This window comes from Hemibagrus wyckioides, linkage group LG19, assembly GCF_019097595.1.
Source record: "Hemibagrus wyckioides isolate EC202008001 linkage group LG19, SWU_Hwy_1.0, whole genome shotgun sequence".
Lineage (NCBI taxonomy): Eukaryota > Metazoa > Chordata > Actinopteri > Siluriformes > Bagridae > Hemibagrus > Hemibagrus wyckioides.
The window spans coordinates 6,403,228-6,414,628 of NC_080728.1; the positions used below are offsets into that span (position 1 = coordinate 6,403,228).

The following is an 11,401-nucleotide window of genomic DNA, read 5'->3' on the forward strand; positions in this document are numbered from 1 at the left end:
GCACTTTTGGAAGAACTTTTTTAAGCAGTGTTTCTCAAGTAATATAGGTAGTAAAAGTTGCTCTCTCTCTCTCGCCCCCCCCTCTCTCTCTCTTTCTCTCTTGCTCTCTTTCTTGCTCTCTCTCGTTCTCCCTCTCTCTCTTGCGCTCTCTCTCTCTCTCGCCCCCCCCTTACGTTCTCTTTCTCTCTCTTGCACTCTCTCTCTCTACCTCTCTCTCTCTCTCTCTCTCTCTCTCTCTCTCTCTCCCTCGTGCTCTCTCTCTCTCTGTCCCTCTCTACCTCTGTCTCTCTCTCTCTCTCTCTCTCTCTCTGTGTCTCTCTCTCTCTCTCCCTCTCCCCCTTTCTCTCCTTCTTGTGCGCTCTCTCTCTCTCTCTCTCTCTCTCTCTCTCTCTCTCTCTCCGTCTCTCTCTCCCTCCCTTTCTCTCTCTCTCTCTCTCTCTCCGTCTCTTTCTCTCCCTCCCTTTCTCTCTCTCTCTCTCTCTCTCTCAGATCTGATGATTGAGATGGAAGACCACACCAGTGATCTAAGCGAGGCCCGGATTCCCTTCCTGGACTATAAGAATTACACGAACCGAGTCTTTTTCCTTCCCTCTAAAGATGGGGCCAATGATGTCATGATCACTGGCAAGCTGGACATCCCAGAAAACCGCAGGACCATCGTGGACCAGGCCCTAAATCAGTTCTCCAATCTGCTCAACAGCAAGACCTTCCTCATCAATGTACATGTCCTTTCCTAATTTATTAAATGTTCTCTTCTGTTTCCTGATCAAACACATGCTTTTAGCTTTGTAGACTGAAACCATGGTGAGCATGGAAACTATGAGTCACTTTCAGCCTTTTAGCGTCCGGCACATAAATGACTTAATTACATAGAACTTCTACACAAAGAGGCTTTTTAAAGTCTGCACAAAAGGTTAAATTACGTATTACAGAAAAAGAGAATACTACCTGAGTCTCGGCAAAGCTAGAATGATTATCGGTTGATTACATTTAAAAGGCTTTTGTATGATTTCAATTCTGAAACAGACTTTCATAAGGACCAACACTGTGAGAACTCAACTAATAATTAAATTTTGCATGAATATATTACCTCATGGCACTTTTACACCTATTAAACCCATCGAGGAGTCTGAATCAGAGCATATATTGATGGTGTGGATTTTGTTAGCTCTATGGGGTTTTTTGGAAGCTCTGTGGTTTGGCATGGTTTCACACTGAAGATAAATCAGTGGACCAAAAAGATTGGCTAAAGTTTGTGTGATTGCTGTGTCCTAAACTAAACACACAGACAAGGAAAATACACCAGGCTTTGATTCACATGGACTAAATGCTTCATATGCTATAGTATTCCAAGGCCTCATCTCACCTTGTATTAACAAAAAATCTCTCAATTTTTTTAAATGTTTGAATAGACTGTACAGTTTGTTTTCCCCCCTTTTTTAACAAAAATGTTTACTTCCTTTGATTATTCTACAGTTCATCCGTACTCTGGAGAGCCGGCAAGAGTTCAATGCCAGAAATAAGGTGTACTTTGCCTCGTTGCTGACGGTGGCACTTCACGGGAAGCTGGAGTACTACACCGACATCATGAGGACACTCCTGCTGGAGCTGATGGAGGAGCATGTGCAAAGTAAAAACCCCAAACTGATGCTCCGCAGGTGAGACGCCACCTCTTTCAGCAAGAGCTGAGTGAAAACCTGGACCATGTTTTCTAAATCATCCATGTTTCTGTATCCTGTCTGTAGATCAGAGACTGTAGTTGAGAGGATGCTGTGTAATTGGATGTCCATTTGCCTCTACCAGTTCCTCAAGGTAAGCTACATTTAGCGACCATCTCAGTCTGTCTGGACTTCAACAACAGTCCACAATAGCTGACTTACGTGTACTTACTTATTTGTGTTGTCAGGACTCAGCTGGTGAGCCACTTTACAAGCTTTTTAAAGCTATAAAACACCAGGTAGAAAAAGGCCCAGTGGATGCTAAGCTGAAGAGGGCCAAGTACACTCTAAATGACACAGGGCTGCTGGGAGATGATGTGGAGTACTGCGTCCTGGTGAGTTGGCCCACCTCAGACCACTTTTGCTAATCCACAGGACTGCCATGATTATCTATCTATCTATCTATCTATCTATCTATCTATCTATCTATCTATCTATCTATCTATCTATCTATCTATCTATCTATCTATCTATCTTGTCTGTGTGTTAAGAGAGAGAGAGAGTGATGGAAGTTTACTATTAAAAATATAGATTGGATTTTGGTGTGATGATGCATAACAAAAAACTATTTCTATATCTTCCTTGTGTGTGATCTCTCTCTCTCTCTCTCTCTCTCTCTCTCTCTCTCTCAAAGGGTTTTGTTTGACTCTCCTTTTAGAACTAAAAAGTACCAGCTCTTAGTCATTAATGCTGTGTCACTTGCAGGATGGACGCATCACTAGTGGCAGATTTGTGTTTGTGTATCATGTAGCATTCACACACATTTGCTTGTGTTAAGTTACAGCCATATTACTGTGTTGATTTCTGTTCAATCTTCTCAGACTCTACAGGTGCTGGTCCATGGAGAGGGTCCTGATGTAACCCCGGTGAAAGTTTTGAACTGTGACACCATCTCCCAGGTGAAAGAGAAAATCATTGAACAGGTTTACCGGAACCTTCCCTATTCCCAGAGACCGACTGTAGAGAGTGTTGCCTTGGGTAGGTTTGCACACAATTTCTCACGTATTACATATTCAAGGATGCGGAAGTGTGATGTCATGTATTTTTGGTCTTTTTTGCAGAATGGCGTCCCGGCTCAACGGGGCAGATTCTGTCCGATATCGATTTAACATCTCAGAAGGAGGGCAGGTGGAAACGTCTCAACACTCTGGCACATTACAATGTGGGTGCTAAATGAAAACTCTCCTATACATGAACTGATATGAAACATACATTCACTAAACAACTCCTTCAACTAGAACTTTTCTTTTTTCAGGGGGGTTAGACATTTAATAATGAACATAATGTAATAACTAAATTCTTGAGTAGTTATATGGTTGTTATAACTAATTATTGCAGTTAACAATAGCAATAAAGCCAAATTCAGACCTGAAACATGGGACAGCATCATTATATTGCTTGCAGTGCTTTCTTATAGTCGTTTACACCCACTGTTGAGGATTATATACCGGGGAATGACACGGTTGAACAGGATTAGGAACGAGTACATCAAAGAGACAGCTCATGTTGGACGTTTGGGGGACAAAGTTAGGGAGGCCAGATTAAGATGGTTTGGACGTGTTCAGAGGAGGGAGAGTGAGTATATTGGTAGGAGAATGTTGGACATGGAGCTGCCAGGCAGGAGGCAAAGAGGAGGTATATAGATGTAATAAATGAGGATATGAAGCTAGTGGGTGCAAGTGTTGAGGATGCAGAAGATAGGGATAGGTGGAGAGAGATGATTCGCTGTGGCCACCCCCGAAGGGGAAAGCCTGAAGAAGAAAGTTGATTATATATTGTTTTTTTTAAATTGGTTTGTGTGTGTTTTTTTTTTTTTAATTAGGTAAGAGACAATGCCACACTCGTTCTGTCAAGAGTTCTTCACACTCAGCAGTCTTTCGACCAGAACCAGGAAAGCCATGAAGAAAGTGGGTTTGCTTTTTTTTTTTTTTTTTTTTTTATTTAATTTAAAAATGTTATTTTTGTGGAATCACAGAGTGCATATACCAATATTATGTTTTCAGCACACAGTATCAAAATAAATAACAGAGTACAGCATCCCATATATGCTTTGCTGCAGTATCGGTCATTTAAATGGAATATGTAATCTTCATTCATACTGAAGTGTAAGCAGCTCCCTGGACTTGCATCCAGTAAAAGAAGAATTTATTGTACAGTATCAGTTGGAGTCGCACCTGGCCGTATGTAACTTTAATGTAACCGGATCGTTTGTTGCTGGCCGCTGTTTTTGTTTATTATCCAAGCAGGATATGTTACAAACACTCCCACATTTCAGGAATGATACCTATGGTGCACTGTGCCAAATTTTACCAAAATAAAAGCAGAATGAACATTTACTCATCCATCTTCAGGAATCCACTCTGGATGAGACCCTCATTCACACCTAAGAACAATTTGTCAAAGCTGGTCACCGTACTGGCTTGTTTTTTGTAAGGCTGGAGGAAAGCACAGAACGTGGAAGAAGCCCAAGCGGACATTGGGAGAATGCGTAAAACTTCTCTTTAGTCATCTTCAGGATCATCTGAACTTTTGAAAATTGGGGTGGGCGATGTTTGAACCCTTCAGGTGTCCTTATAATGACCTGCCATTCCATGCAGCTATATTTCCATCTCAGTGTTCTCGGTACAGTTTGTGGATCCACTGGGAATCAGCATTTAATCTACTTATTTTGTCCAGGGAGCTTATTAAGTGTGTATTCCTGTGTATGTATTAGTTTGCGTAGGCTGCCATACTGTAAGTGATTGGTGTGTGTAAATCATGTGCTCATGAGCTTCTTGGCTTTTCAGGAAGTGCTCTGCTGGAGGATGATAAAGTGTTCCATCTGGTGAGGCCAGCAGAAGAGCTGGATGAAGTGAAGTCCAAGAGGGGCAGCATGAAGGACAAGGCTCCCATTAAAACCATCACTGAAATCTACCTGACCAGGCTGCTGTCCATGAAGGTAAAAATACAGCATATATGATTATAACATGCTGAAAATGAACCAAAGATTTACTGGTTGTCAGTCTTTTCTCATATTTTCTTGGTGCAGAAATAGTAAATGCAGCGAGTCAGACTGCTGAAAGGATGTGAAGAATATAAGTGTGTGTGTGTGTGTGACACAGGGCACGTTGCAGCAGTTCGTCGACGATTTCTTCCGCAGCGTCTTGTGTTCTGGAGCCACAGTCCCTCCGGCCATCAAGTACTTCTTCGACTTCCTGGATGAGCAAGCACACAAACATGACAACGTAGACGAGGAAACCATCCACATATGGAAGACTAACAGGTCCATACAGCAATCACAATGTCACTGACCATAAATCCAGTCCACAACACACTGTTCCAGTCATTCTCTGACCCTCTCTCTAAAAACAAGTGCTGTTCAAAACATTACACCCCCTTCCCTCTCTGATGGCCCTAACAGCCATCTTTTTGTGGAAGTTCCCTGGCTTAAGCCCAGGCTAGTTTAATCGTACAGACTCTGTTGAGACGGAATTAAATATTTATGCCACGCTGTGCCACTGAGCCCATTAAGATCGACAGATGAAGACTGTGTCAAAATTCCTCTTGCGTCCATTTGTCCTCTCTCACTGTGGAAGCAGGTGTAGTCAATTTATTAAGTCTGGCTGCTTTAGTGATGACTGAGAACAACAAAACTGAGATAATTGCATTCTTTTTAATGAAGTTTGTGTGAAATGAACTAGAAAATAGAATCGATACTTTATTGGGCGTGTTAAAGTTATATATAGTTTATAATATCATAGAGGTCCATAATAACACAGCTAAATTAATACATTAATCCTCTTAACTGGGATGTTTTAACTGGAAAAGACAATGTCAAGGATTTAATTCTAATTTTTAGTTTGTAAAATGTTTAGATATCTGATTATAATGCCTTGGCATGTAATGAAGGGGGAATGAGAAAATGGAATGTTTCTAAACGAAGTTTACTTTTTGTGATCGCTTTTAAGTGCTTTGCTTAGCGAACTGAATTGACTCCTAAAAATATACCCTAAAATTAAAAAGTTCATTATCTGGTCATGATCATAGTTAAAGTGATGGTCAGATATGTGTGTGTGTGTGTCATAAACACTCACTGCCACACAAAGAGCATCTAAATAGACTTTAATTTTAACCACTCAGAGGTGTAACCACTCATTATTCTCATTATGTGTCATTACTCATTCTCTGCAGCTCCTTCTTCCATCCACGGACTGCATATTTGCAATCGCTTCCACACAGATCAATCGCTTAAATATATTCTGTTATTTTAACCCTAAAAGCAAAGTATACATTTTTGGTTCACTAATTATCTGGGTGAAATTTCTCTGATGCAGGTATTAATACTATTTGTATTATACTATGATGCTCATATGGTGTCTTTGGTCTGATTTGTGAAGTAGAGAGGATTCCTGGAGTAGACATGACTCTCCGTCATGGTAAAGTCATCTATTACAAGCAGTAGTGTTTCTCTGTCAACAGACAGCAAGAGGTTTATCTATTGTTTTGGATTTCTCTTTGCTTATGATGGAGAAGAGATTACATTGTGAATCTGAAACAAAGGCACAAACGACACATGCTTGTGGAGTCATCTAATCACTAGCAGAGCTAATATAAAATTAGAGCTTGTGCTAGTTCTGTATGCAGTTTTTAAAGCTTTTTTTTTTTTTAAGACAGCAGTTTTACACAAAGCCAGATGTAGGTTTCGATGCTTAATGAGCAAGCCAGAGGCAAGAGAGCACTCGGGTGGGGTGGGGTGGTGGGGGGAACGGCATCCTGACACTGCACCATCAGGTGTGATGTACTGTATGTAATGGAGGGGATGGGGGGTGTGTGTGTGTGTGCTTGCAGTTTGCCCCTGAGATTCTGGGTTAACATCCTGAAAAACCCTCACTTCATCTTCGACGTGCACGTCACTGAGGTAGTAGATGCCTCGCTGTCCGTTATCGCCCAGACCTTCATGGATGCCTGCACTAAGACTGATCACAAGCTGACCCCAGTGAGTATCAGAAACGGGGACTTGTTCACTTAAAAAGTGGAGCTGAACACTATCATGCTTAAGAATTTAATGTATCCCATTTTCTCTCTCTTTTTTACCACTTAGGAGTCTCCAAGCAACAAACTTCTCTACGCGAAAGAGATTCCTACATATAAGAAGATGGTTGAGGAGTGAGTATATTTCTTGATTTTATTCTTAAGTGTTCGTTTCATAAACATCCAAAATACAATCTGTATATCTGATAGGCTGTACAATATACCAATATCAGTATAAATTGGTCCTCATCTGTCTTGCCTGTCCTTCCTGCAGTTATTACAAAGGCATCCGTCAGATGGTGCCAGTGAGTGACCAAGACATGAACACACACCTGGCTGAGATCTCGCGGGTAAGTGTGTGGAAGGGTGTGTATTTCTGTCTGTGTGTATCTGCATGAGCGTGTGAGTGAGCGAGTACAAGGATAAATCCGTATACATATTGCAGACAGACTATATCTACTCTGTCTCTAACCCGTCTTTCTTCTGCTCAGTCCCACACAGACAAATTGAACACCCAGGTTGCCCTGCACCAGCTGTATCAGTATGCCAGCAAGTACTACGATGGAGTAAGTTTCACTCTGGTTCTTTTCAGAGCTGCTTTTTCTTTTAAAGTAAGGAATAAAACACAATGGGGCATGCTGTTACTGAAAAATAATCAAGACTGACTTGGGATCATGCACTACAGCAAATGAATCTTTTTATTTTAGTCGCACTGACTATTCACACGTGTTTCGTTCCACAGATCATCTCGTCGCTAGAGGTCGACCCCGCAGCTCAGAGCAAGCAGCTGACCCTTCGATTGCAGCAGATCGCAGCTGCACTGGAGAACAAAGTCACTGATCTTTAGTGTGGAGTCTCTGAGGTCAGAGCATAGCAGACCCATGCCAAACATCACAGGGTCCTAGACATCATGAACTGCTTTGAATGAAAAGATACAGAGGACTTGCGCGGCCTATCACGTTATCATCACAAGCTTGTTTCTTTTCTTCGGTATGTGACAGGATCAGTACAGCCTGAATGAGCCGGGCCACGCAGTAAAAAAAACAAAAAAACAAAGTTTGTTTAAGGCTGAAATCCTGCTCCTTTATGGTACGGTTGCGTCACGGCTCTTTACTGACCACTATGGTAATTAGTGTCCGTTTTGCAGTTCCAGTAATAATCAGATTATTCTTTCCTGTGCAGATGAAATTAAAATAATAGTATTATATGTATATATATTTTTTACACAGAATGGATTTATTGTCATTTCGGTTTTCATAGCCACTATGTTTCCAGCTTGAGGCAAGGTCAGTGAGGTCACTTTCCAGAGTAATGGCTTCACAGCTAGCGCACCTTGCTTCTACCTTTTCATGGCATCTGTTACGTGTTTTCCACGTCCATGTCCACTTTTGCCCTACTGGGAATGCAGAGTTAGGCTAGGATTGTTGCTAAGAGACGTTAGTCAAGGGTTGTTTTATACAGCAAGCGGTGCTCTTAGTCATGTATTTATGTTTTGCTATAACACAAGCTCCTCCCATATAGCAAACACTTACCACCATACAGCAATCAGCCAGCAAATGACCGTTTCTTCTGAACTGACGGACATCTCGGTCTTCAACAGTCATTTTCCATAGCCATTCGAAAGTATTCCTTTTTTTGGTTTTTTTTTTTTTTAAATATTCCAGCTTTTCATCGAGATTTTCCTATGTTTTATAGCAACATTGCTTTTTATTCATGTGTTGCAGCACATGGCTTCCCTTACCTGTTTTTTGGCACATTTTATATTTTTGATCCATATGACAAATTAGACAGGAAAAAAAAAAAACTTTTGTGTCTTTAAAATTTAGTGATTTTGAACATTGTTGACCGTAGATTGTGTCTGGGACGTTTTGAATGTTATCTGTTTTTACAATCTAGAGGTTTTTTTTCTCCAAAGTGGTTTATTCTGACTAGCTCTGATTTAAGAATGATTCATGAATAATTTTCTTAACAAGGCCTTGGTGACCATCGTGAAAACTGTGCAATTCTCAGAACTGTAACTGTGGCGTTTTAGGTTTTTAGAGATGACCAAAGTTTAAAAACTGTCTTGTGCTCCTTATGCTTACGTTCCTTTTAAAGTGATATCAAGCCCCAGACGCCAGAAAGGCAGGACTCGTGTCGTGTTCTTAAGGTCTGAGTGAAGGTAGTTGTTAATTAAACTCATTATAAATGAGCTCCCCCTTAATAGATGGTACTATGTTTTGCTTGTGATTTTTTTTTTTTTGCCCTGACTCAAACATGCCATGCACTACACAGCTGAGATAATTGCATTATCCCATCATGTCACCAATCTAAATGTATTTTAGTACAGGATAACATCCTTTCAACAGATTTAAACGTTTTTTTCCCCCTCACTTCCTCTTTCCAATTCCTGTTACATTCCTAATCTGAAACTTTCCCCAGCGTGTTGCCATGTTGTGAAGCTTCTTTTCTGCCTTTCTTGACCAGAATGTGCCTTAATGAAAAGTGAGTAATAATAATCATGTGTGTGGTGATTTGAGCTGAATTAAAAACCGCAATAGTGACTAGCTCTATTATTATTTTTTTTGTACAATAGCCCGTTTTATGTTCTGTGTCATTTATGAGAACAGATGTGCCACTATGGTTTACTCAATGCTGGTAAATGTGTTTATGATGGTGAAGAAAAAAATGTATTAAAAGTATGTTTTTGGTCTTAAATGTGTGCGTTTGTGTTGGTTTGTGTGTGTGTGTGTGTGTGTGTGTGTGTGTGTTATCCAGAACAGATTCACGTCCCTTTAGGAGTTTGGAAAGAATGTTAGGAAACACGTGGGAAAATATAAGCAAAAGGCCCAAAATAGGCTAAGTGGACTGTTCATATCTAAATAACACTGACCTTAACTCTGAGTAGAATCTGATATTCCTGTTTGGTCTATATGCAATGCTGTTCAAGAAACTCTGCACCCAGTGCATTGGTTTTTGTTGATGAAGTCAAGATAAAATCTTAGAACTTTTAGGTCAGTTCTCAGTATTCAGCAAATATACTTATATTGCCAAAAGTTTTGGGGCACCCCTCCAAATCTTGGCTAGGCTTGGCCCCTTAGTTCCAGTGAAAGGAACTCTTAATGCTTCAGCTTCATACCAAGACATTTTGGACAGTTTCATGCTCCCAACTTTGTGGGAACAGTTTGGGGATGACCCCTTCCTGTTCCAACATGACTGCACACCAGTGCACAAAGCAAGGTCCATAAAGACATGGATGAGACAATTTGCTGTGGAGGAATTTGACTGGCCTGCACAGAGTTCTCCCAAAGGTCAGCACTCATTAAGAGTTCCTTTCACTGGAACTAAGGGGCCGAGCCCAACCCCTGAAAAGCAACACCTGAATTCAATGATTTGGAGGGGTGTCCCAAAACTTTTGGCAATATAGTGTATGTAAAAATTCACATGGAGAATGACCTTTCTGAGTCTAAACCACATCTTCCACTAAGAGCGATTAATAGGGAGAAATCATTAAAAAAAAAAAAAAATCTGAGAGGCTTCAGCTTTTGTGCAGTAAATCCAGGCTCCACCTACTGAACACTTGTAGCAGAGAGAAAATAGGAACTTGGTGGCAAGTAAGTATAGGGTAAATTATAGGTGGGAGGTGGAACAAGAGGAATTTCTAAGAAGTTTGAGGATAATTTGCACTCACATGCCACTTTAATAGGAACACCTGTACACCCGCTGATTCATACAGTACAAATATCCAGTCAGCCAATCACGTGGCGGCAGCATAATGCCAAAAAAAATCATGCAGATTCAGGTCAAGAGCTTTTATTAATGCACACATCAAACTCAAAACTGGGTGACTTTGACTATGGCATTGCTGTTAGTGCCAGACGGGCTGATTGGAGTATTTCAGGAACAGCAGTATGTTGAGGAAAACTTCCAGTGAGCAGCAGTTCTGATTTCTGATTGAAATGTCAGAGAAGGGCTGAGATGGCCAGACTGGTTTAAGCTGTAATAATCATCTTATAATCACTTGTTACATTTGTGGTGAGCAGATCAACCATGAACAGGAATCTGAGGCTACAGGAAGAATAGATCTAGTGATTTTTATTTATACATATATATATATATATATATATATATATATATATATATATATATATATATATCAGTGAATTCAGTAGTATGAGCCTCATCACAATGATTACAGAGGGCTCATACTTTTTAAATCTGATAAAAATAAACATTTCTCTCATTTCCTGTTTCCTGATCACAGGAAAAAAACATCACAGACGTTTCCCTCTCTCTCCCAAAATAAATAAAAATTCAGGAAACAGGCGGGGGAAAAAAGTACACCCCATAATTCAGTAACGCATAGAATCACCATGAGTAACAACAATTTGCTTGGTGAGGAATAAACCCTGGACCAAACATACGTGGGCTAATTTTGAGTAGCAAAACCATCAAGTGATATTTTTGGAAGGTTATAGGACAAAAACTGTTGAACAAAAATGGCAGGAACATCTGTGAAGTGACCACAGAACAGCTGGCTGGTTGAGAATGTAGTGAGTAAATGGATTGTTTTTGACAGCACGTTCATGTTCCTCTTGAAGTTGAACTCTAGAAGCATATGACACATAAAGTGTCCTGACCTGAGATCTGCTCTCCGCTGTCCAAAGATTTTTAGTAATTAATGTAGGAATGAC

General features: G+C 40.5%; 1 protein-coding gene across 1 annotated transcript in view; it reads left to right on the plus strand.

Moving 5' to 3' along the window:
- Positions 1 to 9,425, plus strand: part of plxnb2a.1 (plexin b2a, tandem duplicate 1) — a 91,999-nt gene extending 82,574 nt beyond the window's left edge. Inside the window, exons 24-37 of the mRNA XM_058417555.1 lie at positions 490 to 719; positions 1,477 to 1,658; positions 1,746 to 1,812; positions 1,907 to 2,053; positions 2,540 to 2,696; positions 2,780 to 2,880; positions 3,541 to 3,625; positions 4,505 to 4,656; positions 4,820 to 4,980; positions 6,546 to 6,693; positions 6,799 to 6,863; positions 7,003 to 7,078; positions 7,220 to 7,294; positions 7,471 to 9,425. Of these exons, the coding sequence (XP_058273538.1) occupies positions 490 to 719; positions 1,477 to 1,658; positions 1,746 to 1,812; positions 1,907 to 2,053; positions 2,540 to 2,696; positions 2,780 to 2,880; positions 3,541 to 3,625; positions 4,505 to 4,656; positions 4,820 to 4,980; positions 6,546 to 6,693; positions 6,799 to 6,863; positions 7,003 to 7,078; positions 7,220 to 7,294; positions 7,471 to 7,575 (1,751 nt within the window). The 3' untranslated portion in view covers positions 7,576 to 9,425. The remainder of the gene's footprint in view (positions 1 to 489; positions 720 to 1,476; positions 1,659 to 1,745; positions 1,813 to 1,906; positions 2,054 to 2,539; positions 2,697 to 2,779; positions 2,881 to 3,540; positions 3,626 to 4,504; positions 4,657 to 4,819; positions 4,981 to 6,545; positions 6,694 to 6,798; positions 6,864 to 7,002; positions 7,079 to 7,219; positions 7,295 to 7,470) is intronic.
- The last annotated feature ends 1,976 nt before the right edge of the window (positions 9,426 to 11,401 follow it).